Source organism: Notothenia rossii (assembly GCF_949606895.1).
Source record: "Notothenia rossii genome assembly, chromosome: 5".
Classification (NCBI taxonomy): domain Eukaryota; kingdom Metazoa; phylum Chordata; class Actinopteri; order Perciformes; family Nototheniidae; genus Notothenia; species Notothenia rossii.
In genome coordinates this window covers 13,758,552-13,786,328 of record NC_136903.1, presented here as the reverse complement: position 1 = coordinate 13,786,328, position 27,777 = coordinate 13,758,552, and the positions used below count along the sequence as shown (strand labels likewise).

General features: G+C 39.6%; 1 protein-coding gene across 1 annotated transcript in view; it reads left to right on the top strand.

Moving 5' to 3' along the window:
* The first annotated feature begins 995 nt into the window (after positions 1-995).
* The window catches only part of LOC307040870 (alpha-2-macroglobulin-like), a 28,711-nt gene continuing 1,929 nt past the window's right edge, over positions 996-27,777 (top strand). The window contains exons 1-31 of the mRNA XM_079684069.1: positions 996-1,036; positions 1,389-1,569; positions 2,656-2,812; positions 4,276-4,328; positions 5,160-5,180; positions 5,610-5,778; positions 5,881-5,965; positions 7,042-7,162; positions 7,254-7,368; positions 7,464-7,573; positions 8,315-8,470; positions 9,171-9,407; positions 9,703-9,766; positions 10,262-10,407; positions 10,516-10,665; positions 12,531-12,707; positions 12,929-13,004; positions 13,953-14,064; positions 15,347-15,572; positions 15,763-15,889; positions 17,747-17,868; positions 18,763-18,814; positions 19,492-19,575; positions 20,078-20,254; positions 20,609-20,690; positions 21,945-22,101; positions 23,172-23,246; positions 23,973-24,141; positions 24,925-25,121; positions 25,955-26,170; positions 26,854-26,972. Coding sequence (XP_079540195.1) covers positions 1,011-1,036; positions 1,389-1,569; positions 2,656-2,812; positions 4,276-4,328; positions 5,160-5,180; positions 5,610-5,778; positions 5,881-5,965; positions 7,042-7,162; positions 7,254-7,368; positions 7,464-7,573; positions 8,315-8,470; positions 9,171-9,407; positions 9,703-9,766; positions 10,262-10,407; positions 10,516-10,665; positions 12,531-12,707; positions 12,929-13,004; positions 13,953-14,064; positions 15,347-15,572; positions 15,763-15,889; positions 17,747-17,868; positions 18,763-18,814; positions 19,492-19,575; positions 20,078-20,254; positions 20,609-20,690; positions 21,945-22,101; positions 23,172-23,246; positions 23,973-24,141; positions 24,925-25,121; positions 25,955-26,170; positions 26,854-26,972 — 3,959 coding nt within the window. The 5' untranslated portion in view covers positions 996-1,010. The remainder of the gene's footprint in view (positions 1,037-1,388; positions 1,570-2,655; positions 2,813-4,275; positions 4,329-5,159; positions 5,181-5,609; positions 5,779-5,880; positions 5,966-7,041; positions 7,163-7,253; positions 7,369-7,463; positions 7,574-8,314; positions 8,471-9,170; positions 9,408-9,702; positions 9,767-10,261; positions 10,408-10,515; positions 10,666-12,530; positions 12,708-12,928; positions 13,005-13,952; positions 14,065-15,346; positions 15,573-15,762; positions 15,890-17,746; positions 17,869-18,762; positions 18,815-19,491; positions 19,576-20,077; positions 20,255-20,608; positions 20,691-21,944; positions 22,102-23,171; positions 23,247-23,972; positions 24,142-24,924; positions 25,122-25,954; positions 26,171-26,853; positions 26,973-27,777) is intronic.

Below are 27,777 nucleotides of genomic sequence, written 5' to 3'. Positions count from 1 at the left end.
GGCAGGTAGGCCCTCCAGTTCTTTTTGCCGGGCCGGCTCAGATGATTGGTCGTGCTTTTTACAGCGCTACGGCTTCCACAGATTAATTTGTTTATGTATTTATTGTCAAAGCATTTAATATATTCATTGCTATCGGGACGTTAAGAGCATTCCATGGAATATAAAAAAAAGTGTTTTCTGAAATAAATTACATACCCCATTGAATTATGAGTGAAGATCGTCAGCTGTCTTCCTCTCCCGTGTTGTTCCTCGATACGTAAAGGCTGCAGCACCTTTGACAACTTCTCTCTACATATTGAACATACCGGTAAACCAGCATCGTTTGCTGTGAAAGCATATAACTATGTCCACGGAGAATTAAATCCTGTGTTCCTCCAGTACTTTTATTTTTCTTTGATTTATCCATAGTTCGCTCATCGAGCCGGGGGTCAGGTTATTCACCCGTAGGAAAAGGCGCTGGCGCGGACCGTAGCAGGATGTGACGCATATTTTAGTTGACCTAATTAAAACCGTTTTGTTTTTTATTTATGTGTCACAGTATCACCTCAAAATACAAGATACGAAACATTTTCAACCATGCAACAACATTTAAATAGTCCTACAAATACCTTTATTTTCTTCTTATTTTTGTCTAAACTCAAAGGAGCCAGAGCAGAGGGCTTAAAGGGCCACATGCGGCTCGAGGGCCGCGGGTTGCCGACCCCTGCCTTAACTGGAAGTAATGATAGACCCTCAGCTAGCTAGTTAGCAAGCGACTTCATCTTTCGTGGTAGCAAATCATTACAGACTTCTCAATTTACCCAATAAAATGAACAGTGGCTGCTTTTACCACCAGTAGAGTGGAAAGTGTATCAAATATAGAAAAACAGTCACATGTATAACTTTAATTGAAATAGTGCCGTGTTGACTTGAGCTGTCGCAATTGGGCCTGGAAGCGCCACTACTGTTATGTAGCCAAGATGGTGGTCTTAGAGTGTGATTAGCGTTCCACAGTCAACTTTTTAACCGGAATGAGTGCACCTTTCGGGAACTCGTGGTGCATTTTTACCATCATTTTGCATGGGAACGCACTTAAACAGCTAAAATATCACGTTTAATCACAGATGTATGACAATGAATACACAGCATAGGGTTTTTAAGTGTTCAGCTCCACCTCATGGCTTTAATTTATGTAACAGGTGATATCAATAACGGCTAATTATTTCCTTCTGCTCAGCCTCAATGGGTATTAGAACAAATCTATGACTCCAATAGTTGATATAGGAGCATTTTTGCAATAACCAAACACATAAGAATGAGTACTAAAAACCCTGTTTTCTGTTCTGATGTGAAGCACACCATGTCCTTTTAAAAAAAAAACTAATGTAATGTCCTCTTTCTGGCTGCAGTATTTTTGCAGTGACTGTGAGCTCCCAGGTGAGAGGAGGGCAACAGGAGACCCTGTGTGCTCACATTGACGGCCCAACAACGCCCGTCAAATTGACCATCACCCTCGAGGTGGGCCCTGGCAAAACCACCATACTCGAGCAGGCTGTTGACAAGGACTTCTATCGCTGCTTAAACTTCCAGGTCTGACTCAGCATGTTTACACCAGCATTTTGGCAATTTGCAAAGTGTCTTCTCAAATTTCAGTCAAAACAAATAAAATGTATAACTGTTCTTAGTCATTTGCCAAAGTAGAGTATGGAAGATCGGGAGTGGAGGGAAGTTGTTGTTAGTGGCTAGATGCATTCATAAGCTTTCAAGGCACGTTCCTCTCGCCCCTAATTAGCCAGCTGGCTCCATGACTGAGGCTTTCAACACCCACATTTTGGAAGTAGTCCCTGTTATATAATCGCAGTTCCATTAGCAAGTAAAAACACATGACGACATTTCCTGATTAACCATGTCTGTTCTTTTATTTCTCCAAACAGTTCTTGTATACAATTTATAGGTACAATCTACATTGAAAATACCCCAGTTCTTACCTTACATGGTCCCCTGTTTTGCTTTTTGGGTTTTCCCTTTCTTGTAGTGTTATATAGGTTTGTGTGCATGTAAATGGTCTGCAAAGGGTAAAATCACAAAGTTCCCTCCAGAGGGAGTTTCTCTCCCACCCAGCGCTCCAACACAACACATTGTACATGATAGGATAAGGGGAGGGACATTTTCGTCATCTCTAAAAGGTTGAACAATCACAATAGAGCTGGCCAGCTAACCAATCAGAGCAGAGTGGGCTCTGGTTTCAGACGGAGGGTGAAAAGAGGTGTTGCAGCACAGGCACTATGGGGAAAAATAAAGGCCCTGTTTAACATTAAAGCATGTAAACATGTCACAGTAGAGGCACAAAATACAAATATGAACCTGAAAATCAAGTAACATGTCCTCAGCTTTAAAGCGGACAGATTATGCTCATTTTCAGTTTGCTCTGATTAGTAAACTGGCTGGCTTCGTTGTGATAGGTCAACCGCTTACAGATTAGCGCTAGCAAATAGAAGCACACGTGCTACAAAGTGATGTCACTTTGTCGCAGAAGTAAATAAAGGAGTCCAAAGGAGACGTTTTAATGCACAAAAACGTATGCGACCCACTAAAGGAAAGACAAAACCCCAAAAAGCATAATATGGGCCATGTCAAATACCCTCTCTGAAAGATGTATGTTTTCTTCTTCTACAGGTCCCCACAGTGCATCACAGAACTGTGGCATCCATTAATGTCACTATTACGGGTGAAGGTGTCTCGATGAGCAAGACCACCAAAATCCTGATTGAGCGTCCTGCTTTCATCCACATCATCCAGACTGATAAACCCATCTACAAACCTGGACAGAAAGGTTAGTATCACATGTTGTGGTACTTCAGTTTTAGGGTTTCCTGCTATGTGGTAAAATGACTGCTCTGCTGCAGTCGTACTGTTCATACAGCCCACATTCTCCCCTCTGCAATGCTTACCGATTCGGCTGCACTTCCAGAATTTTGGACTACAAAATGCTGAGCCACTACTTGACAACTTTAGGAATTATAACTAAATTCAGCACACAGAAAGATGGTGGTTGAGTTCTTGGTGGAGGTTTAATGCAAAAAATATCACAACAAAATCACCAATTAAACGCAGTAAAACCCCACCTAACTTTTAAACGTGCATTAATGTAATGTTATTTTTTTAATCACCAAGTTATTGCTAAATTAATATTACCTTGGTATATTTGCAATAGAAAGACGAGACGGGCGTCCTAATATGATACTAATATTATCTACTGCTACAAAAGCCGAAAACACTAAAATTAGGAGAAAAACACTGCACTTACAAAAATGATGCAAATGACTGACTAAAGTACCCGCATTAACAAAACCCTACAAACTGAAAACGCTGCAAATAAAAAAACGCTGCAAGAAGCTCAAATGAAAACGAGGACACTAAAGAGCGCTGGCACACGCTGGCCACCGTACCGTACATATGTAATCAAAAAGTGCTTGGGTAGTAAAAGGCATTTCACGCAATCGGGTTGAATTTAAAAAATAACAAAACCTAAAGAATCGTTTCTATGGTGACCTCCCCTGCTAGCTTCATTCAGCTTTCATCTGATTGGTTGTGTGTCGAGAGGTCAGTGGTAAAGAAGGTCTTTGTCATCTTTACCATAAAATCCTCTATAATTAGACCCTACCCACTCCATGGCTCTGGAGGAGCTTCAATAAAATGACAGGGTTATTGTCTTGTGTTTGGGGATTTTTCATGAAAAGCCAGTATTACATACGGTCTCCAGGCACCAGGAGTATCACTAAATAATCACTAATTCTATAAAGTAGCATTAAAACATATACAGTATCCAGTGTTTTGGACCTTTTGTCCCTTACTACTTCAGAGATTCTGCTGATCTGGTTTTCTTTTTTAAATAATTCCCCTAACTTGACTAAGAGGCAGATATTAATTGCTACAGTGCCTTTTTTAAACATTGTTTCTCATAAACCCTAGACTGTGGCTGACTAGCACTTCCCCGTCTACAGTGTAACGCAATAGGAAAACTTCAGAAATATGCTTTTTTAAAATAGCTTCACACAGTCCGCTATCACTAGAAACTTGGCAAACGTTATCTAAGTTAGGCCTTTAAGAATAGTGCATTTGTACCATGCAAGTTATCCATCAATATCCCTCCTCCCACTGGCTGTACTGTAGGGTTTTATTGAATTGATTCTCTGTTTCCCTTACCGATGTTATGTATTATTGCTGTTTTTGTTTTATGTTCAGAGAAAACATTAATGCTATTTTCTTTTCTTTTTTCCTGCTTTTTATTTACAGTCCAATTCCGAATTGTCTCGATGGATTCCAATTTCATTCCTGTAGCCCGACTGGTATGTATATTTATTTGTTATCGCCTTTCAAAATAATTCTATATCGCATGATATGTTTAGTTATTCCGACCAGGGAACTTTTGCAATCTGGTGCAATTTCTACCAAGCAGTCAGTGAGTCTGAGGAGCGAGGTCTATTTTGGTTCAGGAGAGTAGGAGGTGAAAGGAGAGCTGTTTGTTAATTTAGAAGACAGCGTGGGCGTGAATCGCCTTGTGGAGTAGTGTGATAAATATGCCGTCAGAGTTCATTTGGCACACACTGGCCATTTCTCAATGTCGAGTAAACCTGCTGCAGAGCCACTATTTCAAGTATACTACGTGATCGAGTGAAGCTGAATGACTGTTTAAATGCATGTTAAATTCCCTGCATTCGGCGCCACTCGATGACGTAGTATACTTGAAATAGTGGCTCTGCAGCAGGTATACTCGACATTGAGAAACGGCCACTGCATCTGACCCAAACATCTGAATCAATACAGGTGAAATAAATTCAAATGTATCGTATCATGCGGGTAGGAAGCTAAAAGTAGTTAATTTAGCTGTGATATTGTAAACCATTTCAAATGCTCTGAATGCTATGAAACTGCATCCAAAACTATGACTGTTTTAATTTAAGTGAATGAAAGTGTCTTTTTTTAAATGTTGATATTCTGTATTGTGCACTTTGGTGTCTGTTCAACCAGGTAAATCTTGCTAATTACCCAGTACTCCTCCTGTTTGTGGATTGTTAATGTTTGCTATTGAAAAAGCTAATGATTTATATTCTGTGAATTTGCTTTACATATAATGTACAAATTCTACATGCAACTGAAAATGTTCTTTTCTTTTTCAGTACAAAGTGGTGGAGCTCCAGGTAAGAATGACACTAATGCTTGCTGTATAAGACCCTTATACACATTGCGTGCTAATTATATAATGCTATACTAATAGAGTACATAAATGCAGTGTTTTATTTTGAGAACATTTAAAAGGCCCTATTGGCAGGATTTAAAAATTGTTTCTGGCTTTTCATTTGATTATGGCAACCCCTAGTTGTAGTGCTAAACATACAGTCCAATCAACAAACATTGACATGAACTTACTCTAACTTTCACAAGTATTATAATGTCTTTATACAAACTGCCATCTGAATAATTTAAAAGATGTAACTATTACAGGAAAACATCCATAAGGTTGTTGTTGCCTTATTATAGATAGATTGTAGATACCATGAGACACCATCAGTCCACAGTTCATTTGTGGGTCTAAAGTCAACCTCAAATGTGCCTCTGCCTTCATGTAGGATCCCAATTCAAATCGCATTGCTCAGTGGTTGGATAGGAACCTTGTTAGCGGTATCCTTGATATTTCCCACCCCGTGATTCCTGAGGCGGTTCAGGGAAGCTACCTGATCACTGCCACAACGGACCAAGGAGAGCAAATATCTCACAGCTTCGACATCAAGGAATACGGTCTGCTGCAGTTATTTGCTTAATATTACCAAAATGATTGATATGTTTGATATATGTTCCTTTTCAGCAGTTCGATTTTTAAATCATTTTCCTCTCCTTCAGTTTTGCCAAAATATGAGGTAAAGGTTGAACTACCCAATGTGATCTCCATCCTGGACAAAGAGGCAACGCTAAAGATTTGTGGAAAGTGAGTGTCTCACATCAAGGACCTGACAGTGGTTAGCAATGGCAATGAAATTTAGCACAGTGGCTATTTTATTAAAAAGATATGTAATTCTCCTCAATTTTGGTGTAACGAAAAGGAAAGCTCTACTGGTACTGCTGCATTTTTTTGCAAGAGTATGAAAACTGTTTTAGGCAATGGTTTCTGAGTGTCCGTTTCACACAGAAAACCGTTCTCTGCTATCTGAAGGCCAACACCCCAATAGTCCAAAACATGTCCCACTGGACCGAAAGCTCATTTGTGCAATGGCCCATTGCTTCACAAATACACATTCTTAACGAACAAACATCAGCTTATAGCTATTACAACCACATAGCAACAAACCTTAATAATTGTCAAGTTCTTTGGGGATTTTTGGGCTTTTTTCAATGTTTGCCCAAATATGAGAGGCTTGAGGCCAAGAGAGGACGCATAGACGACTCTTTCCTATTTGTTTGTATTTCTCTTTTCAACAGTTGACTTATGTAGATATCTATAGTAATTGTCCAGGTAGAAAACCTTAAAAACAATAGAAAAACACAAATGTAACATGTTAGATAATAGAGAATGCCATACAAACAAACTGAGCATAAACAATTCAGCCATCTGAATCTAATTAGATTTTAAATGTTGTCTTAACAATAAAAGTGTTTCCTACTATAGCAAAGGCATGACCTGCATTAAACTGCCTCCGATTGGCTAGTACATGTTGAGCTGGCTAAAACTAGGAATGCCGTTTGAGATTTATTATAGGTCGGGTACAAATATCACGGTTGGGGTGAAAATATTAAGGTGAGTCAATCGGAGGCTGAGTAGGGACTTTCATGTCTTAATCATGGATGGAAGGAAAATAAAAGTGTACGTATTTTTGGAGCAATGGTCATTTTTCTTTGGTAAACAAATGAGCAGTTTGTGTTTACTGTTAAGTGCGATTCTTAAGAAATAAGAGCTTTCAGACCTTAATGAATATTAACGTATTGTACTGCAATAAATACACATTTTAAATGTCCATTTATCCATTCCTGAAGAGCATTCCTCAATCTGTGTGCCCCCTCCTGCAGATACACCTATGGGAAACCAGTTGTCGGTTCAGTCAAGGCAGTTTTTTGCAAAAATGCTCCCCCAATCTTCTGGTTTGTAAGGGAGAAGGAAAAAGATATCTGCAAAACTTATGAACTGAGGGTGAGTACCCCAGATTAATCAAATACATGCTGTTATTTCTCTCTTTAATTCTATTTTTGGTTTGAAATTGACTTGTGCTATTATCTTCCAGACTGACAAAGCTGGCTGTGCTACACAAACTGTGAACTTGGCAGTGTTTCAACTCGACATGAGCAGGAGCTATGTCAGCTTTGAGTTGAATGCAGAATTGGAGGAGTACGGCACAGGTAGCTTGGCTTTTTACGCAGGAGCATTGACTGTTCATTGAGTAATCACCATTATTTCCTGATGAGCTGTGATCTGTATGTTTTCTACCATTTAGGAGTCGTTCTTACAGGCACTGGGCGCACCCGCTTCAGCGCTATTGTCAGAACTGTCACTTTCGAGGACGTACCTGAAGCATACATGCCTGGCATCTTGTTCGAGGGAAAGGTATTTAGTCTCGAGAGACCACTGGGAGCTACCATTTAGATGCCGTCAACACACCACATGATACATATTTATTCATATCCATGCTAGACTAGTGGATAGTTAGCGATACCACAGTTTGGGAAATTATCCACAAACAGTTAAGAGGGTATCTTTGAAAAGATGCATTGCGTTAGAATGACCTATAAAGAAAAATAAATATAATTAGTAACCTAATCTGAGTATCTAAATATAAAGGAAATGTAACCAGATGTGTTACTTTTTGGATAACCTCAATATCAAATAAATAAAAGAGATAAAAAATATCAATAAGATGTTTTTTATTTTAATGTAACCTTAGAAAAGAGAAGAGAAGATATTTAAAAATGTGTCTTTCATTAAGCATATTCAGGCAGTAGCCTATACACCAACAATGAAACGCATGAGCATATAATACAGTTTAAAAAAGTCTGAATACTGAGCTGACAGAAAATGCTCTTATTTAGTTTTATATATACAGTTAAGCTCACACACACTATTTTATGAACATATAGGTTTACCTACTGAATTTAAAGGCTAGCTTATACTGCATAAATATTTACCATATGAATATTCCTATCACACAGAGGACCAGAGGGAATAACCCCTTTAGGCTTAAACCCTTAAATGACCAGCATCGCAAAGTGTACAATTTTAGTGTTACAGTACTTGAAAGTGTCACTTTGTTGAATGGATGAAGATCTTTTCTTTCTCACTTATTTACAGGTCAAAGTGACCGGTCCAGACAACGAAGCTGTCCCCAATGAGGCCGTGTATGTGTCTGCTGGCAACTCTCAAGAAGTCAAGCTGACTACAGGCCCGAATGGCAAGGCTTCGTTTTCTTTTGACACCGCCCTCTGGAAGGACAATGTGAATCTACAGGTTGGTTTCTGCAGAATAATGAATTCAGTTCAAGAGCTTCCTATTTATAACCAATTCTCTATTGATCAATTATACAATCCATATCTAGTTAAAGAAACTTTCCACCCTATTGATCGTGTTAGAGGTGAACAAGATTATTTTTTTATTAATCCCATTTTGAGATCATTAAGGTTCATATGTAATAGTTAAAGGTATATAGAGTGCAGGGATAAGGCCTACAATCTGGAAAAGACTTGGTAATTTACCCCTTCGGGCTACATTGTCTCAAAGTTTTTTCCATTGTGTTTGTGGTTGGCAGCCTGAAAAAAAGTCTGTGGCTTACACAAGTTTACGAGATTGTCATATTTGGTTCTACGATATAAAATGTGTCAGTGAGTACCCCACTGCCATATGTCCAAAGCTTCTGTGAGTAGGAAAAATGGCGGTTGCTTCCATCATGTAGTTTGTTTATAGCTTTTTACTTCGGCTGATTGTGTTTACTCTTCAAAAATCATACAGTGGTGTGAATATGTGGAGATTATCCTGCGTAAAAAAACTTGTGTTGGCCACAAAGCTTATTTTCTGCATTAGACGGAAATTCTGTTGCTTTTTGACGAGAGAACCCTTGAGATGCTAGACTTCAAAAATACGTCAATACTGCACCTTTCTATAAGTGAAGGCGGTTGTTTTCAAACCTGAGATGTGATTGTTTGGTCTACAGGCGCGATCCAGAGAGACGGAAGTGAATGAGCCGTATGTGCCAGGCGTGCGCAAACCAGAGTACAGGACTGCATACCACGACGTCATAGAATTTTATTCCAAGAGCAGTAGTTTCCTGAAACTCATGCAGGTGAACGGGAAGCTGGCTTGTGACAAAGACGCAACGGTGCGTGCTCAGTACATCATCGATGGGACGGAGCTGGAGGACGACCAGGAGATCCTCCAAATCTTTTACCTGGTAAGACTCGTGTAATAAGTCATGAGGTACTGTCAGTATTAGCTCATTGTAATTACCAGTTATGCAAAGATCATCCTCATGTTGCTAGCTTTTTAGCTTGTAGCTGAAGCACACTTACAGACTGGGAAAGTTAGTTGCAAAATGTCATGGGTTTGTTTGCGCTGTTGTCTAGTTGGACAGTCTTTTGTTTTTCTAATCTAATATCCGACTGAACTTGAAAGACTGTAGGATGCATTGCAAAACTATATCTAATGTAATTATTTAATTGATCTGCCTGCGTCATGTTTCTTCGTAGGTGATGTCCAGGGGTGGAATCGTTCAGCATGGCAGTCTCTCAGTTGCTGTTCAACCGGAAATTGGTAATAACAACTGCTACTTAAACTAAGATGGGCATCAAAATTGATTAGTCTGGTCATGATTGTATTTCTATTATTGTCAGCAGATGCCAATCACAAGGTAGCCACGCCCAAATGCACAACCTACTTCATTGTCTATTTGACTCTAAATGGGATCATAATGTACAAAATTAACATCATGATGTATTAAAAATAATTAAAACTACTCAATGAAACCATAAACTCATAAAGAATATATTTACCAAATTATTATATCAAGGACTTTTTTTTCATAGACTTCTATGCGTTCAGAGTTTTTCCAACCAGTGAAGTCGCCACCTGCTGGGCATTTATAAAAACAGATATATGCATGTGCCTATTGGTACCTACTTTAGCATCAGGCTACTTTCGCAGGTTATTATATTATGTTAGTTGAATGAGAAGAGTACATTATTTGTGTTTACTTATTGTGATAATTTCATATGTAATTTCCTTTTCTCTCTGTGTGCCATGGTTCAGTCAACAAAGGAGAGTTGTCTGTGCCACTGCGTCAGGTTACAAACCTGGCACCTTTTGCCCAGGTGGTCGTTTATACTATGATGCCCAAAGGGGAGCTTGTGGCCGATAGCATGGACTTCCCAATCAGTCTCTGCCTCAATAACAAGGTATTCAACTTCATGGTTTTAAGTCTTTACCATACAGTAGGTCTTTACTTCTTCACTTCGTTTGGGCTGTCAAACTAATGCTTCCCCACCTCGGTGTCTTCTCTGCAGGTGTCTCTGAGGTTCTCCTCTCTCCAGGAGCTTCCAGCAGAGAAGACCACGCTCACCCTGCAGGCTCACCCAGGCTCCATGTGTTCCGTCAGAGCCATCGACCAGAGCATCCTGCTGCTGCAGAAAGAGCAGGAACTCACTGTTGACTCGGTATGAAACCATGTCATATCTTTACGCACACCTGAGCATGATGTTTTTAATGCTTAAAACAAGGCATGGATTTAAAAGGATCTAGAAGTTAAAATAGTATAGATAGAAAACAAGGATTCTCATTACGCAACATACGGTTGCACAACCAAATGTCGTTGTAGCCTAGTCCATTATGCTAGACATGGAAACCCGATGGAACAGAGAGAAAGAAAACGTTACAAATCGACCTAGTTAAACATTTATTTTGCTTCCTCTTAATACTGGAGTCAAGTGCATTAGCATGATATTGGAAGATAGTATGATATTGGATGATAATACAGTATAGCCCCTGAAATGTCTTTGGAATTGATCAGTAATGATTTTCCTTGATCTGACCTTGATCTGACTCTACAGAATTGTTAAATGCAATGACTTTCTGCTAAAGATAACATTCAGATCAGTCCTTTTCATTTATCAGTTAACAGTTTTTTAACATAGAGCTTACATTTTTTACACTTTTTATAGCCTACAGTTTTCACAGAAAGATTCAGCAGAGCTGACCTGTGGTGCTGTGTACAGTAGGCCTAGCTACTGACTATTCACACTATTTATATTGAGAAATCAGTCTTTGATTTTCCCGCAAACTAACATAAATTGACCAGTTATAGAAACAAAAACATCAAGTTGTGATCTCCAGATAAAGGCATTACAAATACCTTTTTTCCACCGTCAGCTGCCAGATCCACACTGAATTTGAAATTAACCCAGCAGTACAGCTTTTCTTTGCCTGAATTCTGCAGGTCTTTTTTTATTTGAATTTAAAGGTTCCATGACATGGACATTTCTACTGATCATAATTCCATCGTTGAGGTCTACTAGAATAGATTTACATTGTTCAATGTTCCAAAATCCCATTGGTTTCTCGTGCAGCATCTCTGTAAAGTATGTGTATTCACTCTCTGTCCTAAAAGGCTTGTTGGAGCTCCTGCCCCCCCCCCCCCCCCCCCCCCCCCCTCCCTATGAGCCCACTGTGCTCTGATTGGTCAGCTCGCCCGCTCTATTCTGATGAGTCCACCACCGTTACAGCGGAACATTAGTGATTATGTGTTACAATGGCGTTTGTTAGCAACCAAAAAAGCAGCCATGTTGGCAGGACGTTGCGGGGCTCGCTGCTCCGCCCTTTGAGGCTCGAGGAGCGTACAGTGTGAGCTGTGTTACTGGTTTAGTTTCCTGGTTACTGCGTGGGGTCACCCCTGCGAGACACCGCGGAACTCAGCCTGAGCACACACACATACACTCACAGCCAGGCTGTTCGCCACACAGTTCGCCACACACTCACAGCCTGAGAAAAGATAAGGCTGAGTGAGTGTGTGCCGGCGAAACTCCGCGGAGTAGCGTGACTGAGAAAATATAAGGGTGTGTGTGTGTGTGTGTGTGTGTGTGTGTGTGTGTGTGTGTGTGTGTGTGTGTGTGTGTGTGTGTGTGTGTGTGTGTGTGTGTGTGTGTGTGTGTGTGTGTGTGTGTGTGTGTGTGTGTGTGTGTGTGGAGCTCCACGGATTGGCCCATTTGGTTGTTGTTGCGTCACTGTGACCAGCAACAAAAACATGGAAAAAGAAACATTTCCAACGAGGCGTTCTGGGGCAGCATAGACAGGTATTTAGAGTTTTACTCGCTACAGGGTGTACTTTGAGGGTTTCTGACTCTGCAGACCGTTTACATGCATAAAAAGCTACATAACACACAAGGGGATGGGTAATAACCAGAAAAGCATGACATGGGACCTTTAATTTTTTTTAAGATGATTTAAAAGGAAAATAAATGTTGTATTAGGAACATGATGATGATGTTGACCTCTACTTGGACTGACTCATGTGTGTTTTATGCAGGTGTACAGCCGGTTGCCTGTGCAAAAGCTCTCAGGATACAGCTATGAGCTTGCAGACGCTGACTCCAATCCCTGCAAGTTTCTGCCAGTACCAATGCCTGGAATCAGGCCCTTTGATCGTCGCCCATTCTACTTTCCAGACAACAATCAGAAGAATGACGTCTACAACATTTTTAAAGTGAAACATGTCATTTTTGTATTGTTTTTAAATAATGGGCTGTAGATATTGAGATTGATAGATATAATCTTAATTTTTAAGGAAAAAATGTATCCTTTTGTAATTTCTGTCAGGGTCACTTAAAACTGTGTGGCTGCGTTAGAAATGTGTGACCAATCATATACAAAATATGACTTCATATTTTGTATGTTAACTAATAATCTCTCTCTTTCCCCTTCTAGGGAATCGGGATCAAAATTGTGACCAACTCCGATATTAGAAAACCTAATGACTGCTATCCATGGACCTATTATAGGAGTATGTTTTATAGTTTGCTACTGATATGGTCCATTGTTATTGACAGTAGGGCAAGAAATATAATATACTGTACACTATTACAGCACTGATTCTTGAGGTAAGTTACAAAACAAGTTTTAAATACAACCCTTATTTGAAAGTGGTATATTTATTAGACAAAGGAATGAGCCAACTAATCAGGTAAGGGAACACCTTTTTTATCAAAACACTTTTTAGTACAATTTACATTTATTCATTTCCTAACTTGATTTTGTCAACTCCGTCAGATACACCTGACATGCCATTTTTATTAAATTAATTCAACTAGAGTTCTTAAATATCTGATTATGCTGTTTATATAATCCATAATCTAAGGCAAAAAATATCATTGCATGACATTTGGCTGATATTATATATAAACACAATACATTTAACAAAGAGTAGCAGTTATTTAACAAAACTACAAAAACCTTCTGACGGTCTTGACAAATTACTGATTCTGATGAACACTTGCTATTAGTATTATTAATTAAAAATATTATAAAAACACAAATTCACATTTACTTTTTATGAAGTGTCAAATGTGATTTAACTATTACTTTCATTTCATATTTATGCATGTATAGCATTAATAAACACTTTCTTGGCCGCACACATTGGATAGAAAAATACTCTGAGCATGCGCAGTGTAGTTTTTACAGCACCCATTCATTTTGACAGCAGAGAGAGGGGCTAGATCGGGGCTTGTCCCACATTGCTCAACACGGCTCAATAGGCACACTGTGGACACTAATTGGAAGAACGCAGACTAAAACAGCAATGTAGAGACGAATCAGATGACTTAACATGATCTTAAAATATATTCGTATATTGTTTTTGCATATTTTTTTAATTATTATTTGCATTACCTTCTGCTGACACTCGGTGGTGCTTAATTTGATTGTTGTTTTTTTATTCGTGTGTTCCCAGAGCTATATTCTCCGAGCATGGCACAAAGTCCAGGTGGTGGAGAGGAGCAGAAGAAAGAGACTCTCAGGACATTCTTCCCTGAAACCTGGATCTGGGACCTAGTTTCTGTGGGGTAATAATAACAACATATATGAATAGGAAGAAAAAATAAGACATTTGTGACTTTCAAACGTGCGTCTGAGCAAACACATTACGTTTGACAATATAGGCATTATATCATTAACAAGTTATTTTTCAGTTAGAAAGATTAATTTGTTTATTTATGTTGAGAGGAAATCAATGTTCATGATTAATCATCTCACTTTCTGTCTAAATAGTGAAAAAAAGCAATCCATGACCCCCATATATTAAATAAAAAATGATGTTGAACTGTAAACAAACGGCAAATCGTTACACTTTAGAATCTGCCAATAATTAATATTACACCTGGTTATAAATCCCAAGTATGTTTCCATACAATTAATAAAGAATGGACAAAGTTGTACAATTTGAAAATGCTTCAAAACTGTCCATACTGGCAATGTTACACATTTGCAACAGTTGCAAAATTGGTTCAATGGTAAGTTGGAATATAAGTGTCACCTATTTTATATGAAAAAAATATGGTACAACATCATCCTCTATTTCCTTTTTTAGTTCCTTTTTAAACAAAATGCCCTGAATTTGAGTTCCCCTAGTTTAAATGTTTTGCATATATATCTAGGTATTTTATTGTGAAAGGTAAGAACAGGAAGAATGTATCTTGTATGAGCTGCCTCTGTCAAGGCGCGTTCACACCGCAGGACTTTTCAATAGTGCTTGCAATAATGAAGTTTGATACAATACTGACCTTTTGGAGGGATACAAACAGAAATACATGATTCCAGGGCCTTTTTAAATTTTTTATAAATGTAACTATTGTTTAAATAATATTTGTATTTGTCCATCCAATAGTTGTGGAAATAATTCAGTAGGGAGCAGACATTCATGATTCCCAGAGGCCACCATAACGTTGGTGATTTTTTTCCCCCTTTCTTTTCTTACTGACATTCATGGTGCCCAGTGAAATAAACCTATGACACAAATTTGGTACATACATTTATGGTGCCCAGTGGATATAACTGAAATACTTTTTACCTTGCACCACCATGGAGTACAAATTCATATTTATGCAATACTTTTGTTTATGACAACATACCTGGAATACCGAGCCCCAGAAGTACTTTTTACCTGCATTTTTGCCAACTAGCAAAAGTTAATTTTGTACAGACATTCATAGTTCCTAACGGCAAACATGACATTGATGATCCCCTCACTAATCTCTCATGTGCAGTAGCAATGCATGGAATTTGCTAAGCATTATGTATTTTTTCATGCTACTTTTTTATTTGACTCTTGCTTGTTTGTTTGAACAGAGGCAGTGGCTCAGTGAACTTGGAGAAGACGGTCCCTGACACCATCACTAAGTGGGCAGCTGGAGCATTCTGCGTCTCATCTGTGGGCTTCGGCGTGGCGCCCAACGTGGCGCTTGTCGCCTTCCAGCCGTTCTTTGTCAGTCTCACCCTGCCCTACTCGGTCATCCGAGGGGAGGTGTTTACACTTAAAGCTACAGTCTTCAACTATCTCTCCAAGTGCATTATGGTAAATATTCTAGCTGTTGCAGATGTAATTGTGGAAAGTCCCCATGAATCAACTGTCACAAAAAACAGTAAATGTGGCAGCTTTAGCCAACATTGCTAATTTCCAGTTGTTGTCCACGGCCAGATGATAATGGACATGTATTTTATATATTTTTATTTCTGATTATGTTTGTCTTTGATTGTGTCTGCAGGTTAAAATCACTCTGGCTGATTCCGACCAGTACACCTCCAGAAACTGCGACGGCTGCCAGTACAGTGCGTGTTTGGGCGGGGAGCAGAGCAGGACTTTCTCGTGGATTGTAACTCCAACCACCCTAGGTACTGATGGCTGGCGCATTCCGTTTAGAAACATGAACATGCTATTGCAAATTATACAGTATGAGGCAGTCAGGGTTTTTGTTCACGTAGTTTCCATATATTCTTTGGTGGTCGGTGGAAAGAGCTTAATTCTTTTTACAGGACATTAAAACGAGAGTTTGGCCTTTTTGACCATTTAAAGCTCCTTAAAAACCATGATGTGAAGTATTGCTTAGTAACATTAGATTTGTATGACTAAAAAGAGCACTAAAAGTGAATATATGCTGTAAAAACATCCTTGTTGATTTTGAATCCACCTATTAATCCACCTTTTTAATTAAACTCCTGATAGTTCAAAAACATGTGACATCACATTTGCTAAGTGAGCTTTTCCCTTTTCAACGAGTGAGAAAAATCACAGAAAGAAATACACCCAGAAATCTCTCATCTGAAATATCCATAATTATTTTGTAATTTGTCATACATAGGGTGTTAATTAAGATTCAAATTCTGGTTGAAAAAATATAAATTATAAGGTTTCTAGATATTTTTGGGGAAATTGTTTCAAAACTACAAAAACAACATCCATATTGGAGATAGTATAATAATGATAATCATGAAACACTGTGTTGTGGCTTGAAGTAGTGATGTCTAGAACACTAAGAAATATGGTCCTAATGTGTAAGCCTCAATGCTCTTTTTTGGGGCACCTTGGCACCAATACGTTCTGGATTTGAATTTAATATCTGTGCAAGATATCAGCTTTCAGCTTCGATAAAAAAATGTCCGACTGTTTGAGATATTATTCATTTTAGTCACGGTCAGTTTACCTCATAATTACGGCAAATAATACTTCCGAGTGGCTTTTGTTGCTAATTATTATTATTATTATTATTGAATACTAATTGTTTGTTCCGTCAATGCTAAACTTCCACTCTCAGTGACACAGATGAGACAGAACAAGCTACCGGTAATTCAGTCAGACAACTCACGTGTTTCTTTAACATGTTTATTAGAAGCAGCATATAGTTGAGTTTGGCGACTAGGCTCGGGCATCATCACTCCATAGATATACATAGCACGATGAGTGATGATCAAATAACTAACCCCCGAGCCTACAGGTGGAAGCTGGGGTGGAAGCTGGGGTGGTGGTGGGGCAGGCAAGCAGCAGCGACGTAAAGGTAGCTGCGGCAATAGCAGCAGCAAGCAATGCATGGAGAGAGAACTGGCAGGTTAAATAGAGCGGCATATTAAGGAGACTCTGTTCGGTTGGTTGCAGAGTGGCAAGGGGCGTTATGTATGAATGCAGCATAAGTGCTCGAGTTGACTGCCTGAACTAGCTCGCAGGCTTCGCCCCATTTAATCTGCTTTGAGGGCACTGACAGCTTTTTGCGTCAGCACTGCTGGAAGCAAAGACAGCGGCTTGTTGTTTTACCGCTGCCTGGTCTGAAAGCTGAGGATTTATATCAGCCTCCATCAGCAGTGATGGAGACGCGGTTCTGATGAATGTCAAATTCGCTCCTCTTAGAGGAATGCTGACAATCACTTGTACTAACAAGTCAGGTAGTATCTCTGACGAAACACTCCGAAACCTTTCCCTCGGGGGGGGATCTGTACTAGTCCTCCGTGTGAAGGATTGTGGGCTGTGAAGGGAGGGAGGGAGGGGATGGGAGATGGAGCGCAATAATAAGGCAGCAAATGGGGATTAATGAGAGGGAATAACACGGGGAAACAGGGGGAGGAAGGAAACCAGACAGGAGGTGTCGAGGATAATGAGTTGGATTGAAAAGCAGACAGGAAACTGTTTCTGCCTCCGTACACAAAAAGTGACAGGGTGACAGGAAGCGATAATCAATACGACTGTATGTGTGCCCACAGGTCAGGTGAATCTGAAGGTCAGCGCTGAAGCCATGAAGACTAACATACGGTGTGGCAACGAGGTGGCAACTGTCCCCGACATGGGCAACATCGACACGGTGGTCCGCACCCTGCTGGTGGAGGTGAGTCTCTGTCAAACACAACACACCGGAGAAACAAGGTGGCATGAGCAGAAGAGTTTGACTACTGATATGGACAATATGTTCATTCATATTTGGGGAAATTACCTATTTTAGGGATTTGAGAAGAATGAACCATCTGAAGCTGCAGACCATGTTTGGTAGTGTGGTTGTATCTAGCCTTCTCTAAAGAGGAATTTATATACATTTAAAATACTTCATAATATAATTTGTTTTATCATTAGACAACACAAATGTATTACCCTGTTATATTTGTTATTTGGCTTTGTTGTGTCCAGTCTTTTTGATGAATGATAGTGGCAGTTTTTTATTTCCCCTGTTTATGGCACGTTGGCCATTTATTTCTACTGAAGATGAAAATCGTAAATGTACTTTATTTAAAGGGTCCCTATTATGCTCATTTTCATATTTGTATGTTGTGCCTCTACACTGTGTTTAATGTTCAAAAAGGTATATATCTTTCTCATACTGCACCCTTTTTCACCCTCTGTCTGAAACCAGCAAAAAGACTCCTTCCAAATCAGCTTGTTGCTGTAGTTTAACATAACTCAGACAGAAAGACATGGTCAATAATGTTGGGACTATTTCCAACGGCAGATTATCTACGTTTGGTTTACTAGTTTGGGTCAGCTGGACGATGAATGTTATTTAGTTTTGGGAATTAGTCCAAATTAACTGTTTGTGTTGATGAAGGAACATGGTGCCCAAGGCAACAGCATTTCAAATTGATTAATTTTTTATAGTTTTTGCACCCCGAGGAATAACTTGTATTAGAAGCTGGATACACACAAAGATTGCACTTGTTACAATGCCTTCCAGTTTTCCTGTCGTATATCTTCAACCCAATCTCATTCTCTTTGTCTCTGTCTCCACCAGGCTGAAGGAACCCCACAGATGGTCAGTCATAACGCTCTCCTCTGTCCTGCAGGTGAGCACACACACAACCTGTGTATCAGCGTCTGTAATCTGAAGCCTCTGGGTTAACGGCCATCTTGATTATCTCTCATTCTGTCATGGAGATCAGAGTCAGGGTCAGGGGTTGAGTGTGAGGGATGATAAAATATTATCTACACCTGTATACGGTTGCTAAACTAAATACACAGAATCAATACAACCCTACGTTGTTAGTGTTAAAAACATTCATCACTAAGAAACCATGAGACGATTAGCTTAGCTTAGCGTAGAGACTCTCCAAAACTCACTAATTAACATTTTACATGTTGTTTTTAATCTTTTTTTTGTTGTTAATCCATTCAAAAAGAATGCCAAGCTATTGCTTTATGTGTGGTTAAATGCTAAACTAATTAGCTGCTGCTTTAAGTTGCATTACATTACATTACATGTTACTTGTTAGACGCTTTTATCCAAAGCGACTTACATGCTCAATACTGTGGGCAATCCCCACAGGAGCAATTTGGGGTGAAGTGTCTCAGGGACACAACGACATGCTGACTGCAGTGGGGTTTGAACCTGTTTGCACCTGTGCTCCCCTTACACCAAGGCTCTAACCACTGCGCCACACACCTCTCTATACAGGCATTTTTTTTCAAGCTGGGAAAGTTGTTTTTTAACCTTTTTTTCTTTTGTTCTGTTCTTTGTTTCCAGAAGGGCCTGTGGAGAAGAATATTTCCCTTCTGTTGCCCGAGATGTTTGTGGCTGGATCCGCCAGGGCCTCTGTCTCTGTACTGGGTCAGTCACACAGTCTCTCTTGTCTCTTTTTTAACTCTAGTTATCAATACTTTTGATAACCAGCAAATAGTTTCTCCTGTATTTTGAATAGTGCTGTCATTCAATAACAACATTATATCGTGTTTATCACAATAATAATCTTAAAAGTTTAAAATAATAGGTTCTACTTGTATTTTGGCGGGAGATAAAACGAATAGAGATGTGGTGGCATGACAAACTGGTGAAAGAAATCGGATGCTGTAACTTTAACAAGATTTCTGAATTACTGACCTTGTCATGGAGAGCTCTCCTGTCTATACTTTATATGTAGCTTGTCCAGATTCATGGTAAACATCTGTGCTGAAAATACAGGAGGAATTTTGTGTCAAACTTGTTTTTTTAAACGCGTTACGGTTTTCAGATTAATCATGGTGTAAACGTTGACAGCTCCAACTTTTCACCCTCCAACCTGCGAAGAATGAAATGTTGTGCGGGTGTTATATTTGACCTCTTGCTCCTGCAGGGGACCTGATGGGCCGGGCCATGGAGAACCTGGACAAGCTCCTGGCCATGCCGTACGGCTGTGGGGAGCAGAACATGTTGCTGTTTGCGCCCAACATCTTCATCCTCAACTACCTGAAAAGCACAGAACAGCTGACCAAGGACATTCTGGACAAAGCCACACGCTTCCTAGAGAGCGGTGAGTGCCATCTTTGAGAGACAGTGAAAGTGGAAAATAGTTCACAAGGTGTTGCATCAGACAGTAGATCCCTATGTTTCATGAATGTCACCTCATTCATCTTGAAAAAAAAAAAAAAGTTAGTGTAAATCTCGTCTCCAAGTACAGTATGAACGCTGTGCAGTATTCTGACATCTGATAGGCCGTCAGACTCTTGATGTATTATTTAAAGCAGTCTGCTGGGATTGTATCATCATCTCACCAGCATGTGAAACAACTGGCCCTCACCAGTGTAGCCCCCCAGCACTCTTCTTCTTTTGTTTTTGTCTGTCTGCAAAGCTGACTTTTTCGTAAATGTGTGTGTGATTGTTGCAGGATATCAGAGGGAGCTTAACTACAAGCACGACGACGGCTCCTACAGCGCCTTCGGGAAGAGCGATAAGTCTGGAAACACCTGGTCAGTAACCCTCCTCAACATCTGTAACGACATGATGATTAGGATAAAGCTAATGACTTGTAATAGCCCTAACATGTTCTATATTTATTAACAGCTGATGGCAAAACCAGTGTCATATCTTTTAAATAAGAATATCTTTCGTGCCTTATTTTGTAATTTATTTTTTGTTGGGATATAACACAAAAATAATAATATAAATTATGTCTTTTTAATTTCACCGATACAGAAAGCACATTTGGAAAGGGGGAATAGGAAATGTTGGGACAGTGTGAGTTTGAGGGAGCTTTCACTGGCCGTTTTTTGGGAGTCCCCAGTAAAGAGGCCTTTTTTTGGGCAGAGCATATACACAAAGGAATACTAGACCTTGCAATTTTCCACATTTCTTTTTTAAACGTGGATTTTTTTTCTCCCATTTTTGTCAGTGAGGTGTGGGTGTGTGTTTGTGGTGAGCAGGAAATAGGGATCTCGAGTTTTTAATTGAATTAGAATTCCAAACAGAGATCGGGTGGAATGGTCTAATAAACTTGAAAAAAAAGGGCTTACTATAGTCAAATAAATTGTATTATAGATTTCTTTCCAAGCTACTATTATCAGCATCTTATATGAACATTTGCACATTTGGTTATGTGTAGATTTTTTTCATTACTCTTGGAAATACAGCTGCGGGAATGTTTTTTGAGTATATGACAACATGGCAATAATCGCCTTGAACAGACAATTTGGTCAATGTAAAGATTAGCAGGGTTGACCAATACTGTTAAGAAAGACAAAATGCTTAGTAATGTAATGTATCTATTATTGTGAACATTTCTTGATGCATTACATCTGAAATACAACATTAAAATTAGGGATGTCACATTACCACATTAATGCTCCCGATGTTTTAGAGTGTCGGGAAGTTGTCGAACTTCTTGGCAACAATTCGGAAATCATGTTGTATTAAAGTGAAAAACCCTCTTACCACTTGCATTTCTTTATTATAACCGCACATGTATTTGTTTTATACCCCCCCCAAACATTCCAAGTAAATACTAATATTTAAATTAATGTGATTAATCACAGATTATTATTGTGACCACCACAATTACATTTTTGAATCTATGTACAGCACTAATCAGAATATAATATGTGGATATTTTACTTCCCATTGTTATTCTGGGCTCCGAGGAATAGCAGGGTTCATTTGGGGGTAACTGAACACAGGCCCACTTGGTTGGATTTGTTTATAAAGACTTTGTGTTTGTATCCTTCCAGGCTGACCTCTTTCGTGATGAAGTCCTTTGGCGGGGCGAAACCGTACATCTTTGTGGACGACAAGTACATTCAAGAAGCCCGGAGCTGGCTCTCCCAACTCCAGCGGCCTGACGGCTGCATCCAATCTGTGGGGAAACTCTTCCACAACGGCATGAAGGTGACGACATCAGTCTGAAACTTGGACCTTTTAGCTGGGAATATAGGGTTTCACATCATCTGCCTTTAGTCGTTTAGAGCTCTGCGTGGGTGTTTATTTTCCTATAAGACATAAACCAGAGAATTAATTCAATGTGAGGAGAAAATTCCATGTTGTCTCTGAGAGCTGTGTGCAGGGAGGGATGATAGCCCCAGGCCTGCCTGCAAGCAGCACACCCTAACAGCAGAGGAAATATCCCAAACTGATTATTTCTAGCCTATCCAACTACAACATTTCAAGCCAACTAACACCAAAATAAATGAAATATGTGTGGCACATGCCAGTACCTATGTGTTTTGGAAAGTAGTTGTATTGGATAAAAAGCTCTGAAAATAGATCATTCTCAATGTCAACTGAAGACTGTGTTGAGCGACGGATTATTCTCAGTCACACACACACACACACACACACACACACACACACACACACACACACACACACACACACACACACACACACACACACACACACACACACACACACACACACACACACACACACACACACACACACACACACACACACACACACACACACACACACACACACACACACACGGAGATTCCCACCCATCTAGGAAGTTCTTCAGCATTAGCTGCTGAATACAGGGCACATTCACCTTGTAACACCTTTAATACATTCTGAACATCTAACTTAATCATACACTTTAAATACCGTAACCCTTCTCACTTTCATCACAAGAAGGGGGTACACTTTGGATGCAAATGAGATAAGGTTTGTTGTTATAAAGATCTGCAGCCCCGGTTTTCTTCTGGCCCAGTCAAATGTAATGTTGTAGATAGAAAAGGATTTACTACGTTAAATAAAATAGTGTTGAGTGTAAAGAATCCCACACCTGTTTAGTGCAGCTTTTGCAGGATCCTAGAAAATAAATATTGTATTCAACATAACCGCAATAGCAACTTGTGTGCCATGTACATGCATTTTTTTGTTCTTTAAGTTGCCAGTATTGACAGTGACATGAATAAAAGTGTGTTTTCTGACTGTTCCTCCTGTGATGTTTCTAACAGGGAGGAGTGAGTGACGATGTGTCTCTGACGGCCTACATCACAGCTGCCATGCTGGAGCTCGACACAAACACCTCCGTGAGTCTCGATCTCTGATGAACTTTCATTGTTGATATCCACCTGTTGCATTCCTGATTTTAAATGTTATCATATGATGTTCGTCTGATAAGTGCTTGTACTGCAACAATGATACATCTACTGTAAATATTCTGCAACCTGGATCCTTTACATTAATTATTAGGTCAAACACTAAAAATTGTTTTCATGCCTTGGTAAATATTAAAACTTTGGGCTATTTGCTCCCATAACTTCTCCTCTTTCAGACAATTTTGAGAGCAAAACATCCAAAATACACAGGTGTTTATGTGTCTAACTTTGTATATTTCTTACTGTGGATTTCTCTTTAATTCAACACAAATGTGGCAACTTGTCATTTAAAAAGGAATATCTTATTGTAAATAATTAACAGGGAAAAAAGTAAATGTTGATCTATTACTTGAAGTGTTACCTTAACACATGTAGTGTCACACAAAATGTTTGGAATTTTACAAAAAATGCACTATCATGAATATTGAGTGGATGTCATTGCTTTTTATCTTTCACTATTACCTTTCAGAAATGTGTGCTTGTGTTCTTTTTGACTCTTCATCTTGAAATAGGCTGTGGTTGAATATTTCCGTTCAAATGACTTCAAATTCATTTACAAAATGAATATGGTTAATTGTTGTGGTTGATACAGTTCTCTCCCTCCTTTATATTCTGCTGCTCATTGTTTCCTCTGTGTGGGTGCTGGGTGTGTGACAGGACCCCGTGGTGCAGAGGTGCCTGAGCTGTCTGAAGGCATCAGTGGACTCCCAGCTAGAAGAAAACCTGTACACCACCGCGCTGCTGTCCTACACCTTCACTCTGGCTGGAGACGAGGAGATGAGGATCAAACTCATCACTTACCTGAACCAGAAGTCCAACACGCAGGGTAAGACGGTGGAATCAGCGACATCTGAACCTCAGTTTTTCTCCTTAATCTAAGTTAATGCTCGACCTTGATAAATGTTTTACTAAAGCTGAATTTGTAGAATGACATAGTATTAAAAAAACTGCGAAGTTCAAATAGCAATTAAATATTGAAAGAAATCCGCATAACTGTTCAAATGTGCTGAAAGGAAGCAGATGTTGTAGTGCAAGTCTTGAACACATTCATATTTCTCTTTTACTGCTTTAATATTCCTTTACATCAGATTGCAAGTAATTGTTAAACGTAAGTGACATTTTAGTTAAAGTGGAAAGCCTGAACTCTGTTCACTGAAAGCAGTTTTTTCAAGCAATGAAGGCAGTTGAAAAAAAATAACATTTATCTTTAAGAAATAAACTGTTAAAAATTAAATGTTGGAATAATAGATTTATTTTTTGTCAGGATATTGTTGTTATTTTAATACAGATTCTAGCCATAAGAGGCAATAAGACTGAACACATAAGCGCAGATTAAAATGCATTTGCAATCACAAGAAAGACACCGAATAGACAAAATAGCTTCTGTTTGAAGTACAACGAAAATCAGAACTCACCTTGAAGGAAACATGAATGCTTTTAGTTTTTAGAACATGCAGTTCAGCCTCTATTAAGGATTATCCACCTTAATTTAAAAAACATTGCCAAATGACGATTAAAAGTTCTCTTACAAAGCCTAGCACACCGAGCTAGTGCACAGGGTCGGTCATTGCTTACCTTCTAAGGATGAATCAACTGTTCTGATTGACAGGTGGCTCCCGTCACTGGGAGAGAGCCGGGGTTTCTGGGAAAGGCCTGGACTCTCTGGAGGTGGAGATGACCTCCTACGTCCTGCTGGCTCTGCTCTCCGGTCCGGCCCTGCCAGACTTCGGCTTGGATTACTCCATCAGCATCGTGCACTGGCTGGTCAAGCAGCAGAACCCGTACGGGGGCTTCTCTTCCACACAGGTAACACACATTACACACAGGTGGCTTATGGGAAAACTCTTCTTAGTGACACCTGGCGTAGCAACGTAAAAATCAGCTGTTATCTAGAGAGAGATAAGTGAGGCAACAATTGCATGCAAAAATACTAATTAGTCTATTAATCCTACTAAAATCTGTTAATGCTTGCAATGATGGCACCCTGAGTGAGCACCACTCAACTATAAAAAACCTACGTGACGTAAAACACCCACAGACCAGGTACCCGTTATAAAACCCTAGGCATATACTCCGATGGGTTTCTCAAAATGTTGACCTGATGACAGGTACTTTTACTTTACCTGAGTTTTCTACTTGAAGCAGACGTGGTAATTTTTACTCCTCTCTATTTATCTGACAGCTTAAGTTACTAGTTACTTGAACAAACACATTATAAGCTAATATAGGTTAAGATATTCAGCAGCAGTATACAAAATGATTACTATCGGTCACCATTTAACACCTTGGATACAAAAATATTGGGATCAAAATATACTTAAGTAAGATCTTGAATGCAGGACTTTTACTTGTAACAGAGTACTTTTACAATTGAGTGTCACTGCTTTTACTTGTAGTATAAACAACAACAAAAAGTATAAATTCTGAGTACCTCTTCCATTTCTGCCTGACAACCCCAGGTCAGTTTGTTTCTCTTCCCACAGACGCCAGAAAAACAAACACTTAATCCTATAACTTGTTTGTTTTTAACATGTAATCCTGATGTAGTGTAGACCTCGATAAAAACATATTTTAAGGTTACATTTAAAACACCTTCAAACCAACATTTCTGTTCCTCCTGTAACCCCTCCGTCCCTCAGGACACGGTGGTGGCCCTCCAGGCCCTGGCTAAGTACGGCGCGGCCACCTACAGCGCGGAGGGCAGCACGACGGTGACAGTGACCTCACTGGGAGGACTGAACACAGAGTTCAGGGTGGATGAGAGCAACAGGCTGCTGTACCAGGAGCAGAATCTGAGCGAGGTCCCCGGAGAATACACCATCACGGCCCAGGGCCAGAGCTGCGTCCTGGCACAGGTACGGGGCATGGGTGTATAAAGAGAACTGGATACTGCGGAGGAGGAGGGGCCTCCTTCATTCCTATGAGAGTTGCTCTGTGGCGCATGGAGCCCAAATGGTATGAGAGCAAAATGTCACAAATGACCCATCATGCCGCCTGTCGAGAGCAAAGTGACCGTATGTGCGCTCATAGAGCATGCACACTTGAGTTCTCCTTAAGCCCCGCCCCCGATCTCCCTCTCTCTGCTCAGTAGAATGGAGAGAGAAGATCAAACTGAATTCAGGTTTTAGTGCATTTTACACATTTTAAAACCCTAATGATTCAAATATGGGCTATACAAGTGTTCATACTGGTTTGTTTGTTTATTTATTTATTTTTAAATGATCTGCTGATTTACAGACATCTCTTTCCCAATGTAAGTCAATGGGGAAAAGTAATATTGGGCCCAATGATGCAGAAGTTGTAGAACAACAGTTTGGCCACTACGAATATTTGCATGAGCGTCCGGCGCACTCGAAGGACGAGAAAAAGAAGAGCCTCGCAACACAAAGGGCTAAAATTGACATAAACTAAGAAGTAAAAGCAGTATATGATATTGTAATGATCCAGGTGTGTTTTTTTTTTAAGTTACTGAAATATTTGATCAAAGCGTATTGTTCCTTTGTACTGTGTATTGACTGTGATGACCTGTCTCTCTCAGATTTCCATGCACTACAACATCCCCCCTCCCCCCGACTTCTCTGCCTTCAGCATCACCACCAACACCAAGACCAAGTGCAACATCAACAGGCCCCAGCTCATCCTCTTTGTGCATGTCAGGTACAGTGTGTGTGTGTGTTAGCTGTAATAGAGATTGGAAACCTTTTTAGTTTCAGTAATATGGTGAAGGAAATAATCATTTGATCCCTTGCCGATTTTGTAAATTCACCCACTTACAAGTAAATGAACAGTCTATCATTTTAATGGTAGGTTCATTTTACTAATGAGAAACAGAATATCAAAAAGAAAATCCAGAAATGTACATCATATAAGAGATATAAATGTATTTGCCGTGGGAAATAAGTATTTGATCCACTTGCAACAAACAAGAATTCTGGCTCCCACAGACCGCTTACAGAAGTCCTTTTCCTTTAAAAAAGACTCCTAATATCAACTTGTTACCTGTATAAAAGACACCTGTCCACAGAATCAATCAATCAGATTCAAACCTCTCCACCATGGGACATGTTTTGCAAGGGGATCAAATACTTATTTCACACTTTTAAAAGCAAATAAATGTTTATCTTTTAGATATTGTGTGTCAAAAAGTGAGCAAACTTAAAACATTTGGATCAGGGGATCAAATAATTATTTATTCCACTGTATATGTTGGTGCAAATATTGTTGCAAATAGTCAATCATAACAAAAAAACATCTCAATGCTCCTTGAACTGTAAAAAACTAAAAGTGTGTGTGTGTGTGTGTGTGTGTGTGTGTGTGTGTGTGTGTGTGTGTGTGTGTGTGTGTGTGTGTGTGTGTGTGTGTGTGTGTGTGTGTGTGTGTGTGTGTGTGTGTGTGTGTGTGTGTGTGTGTGTGTGTGTGTGTGTGTGTGTGTGTGTGTGGGTGGGTGGGTGGGTGGGTGGGT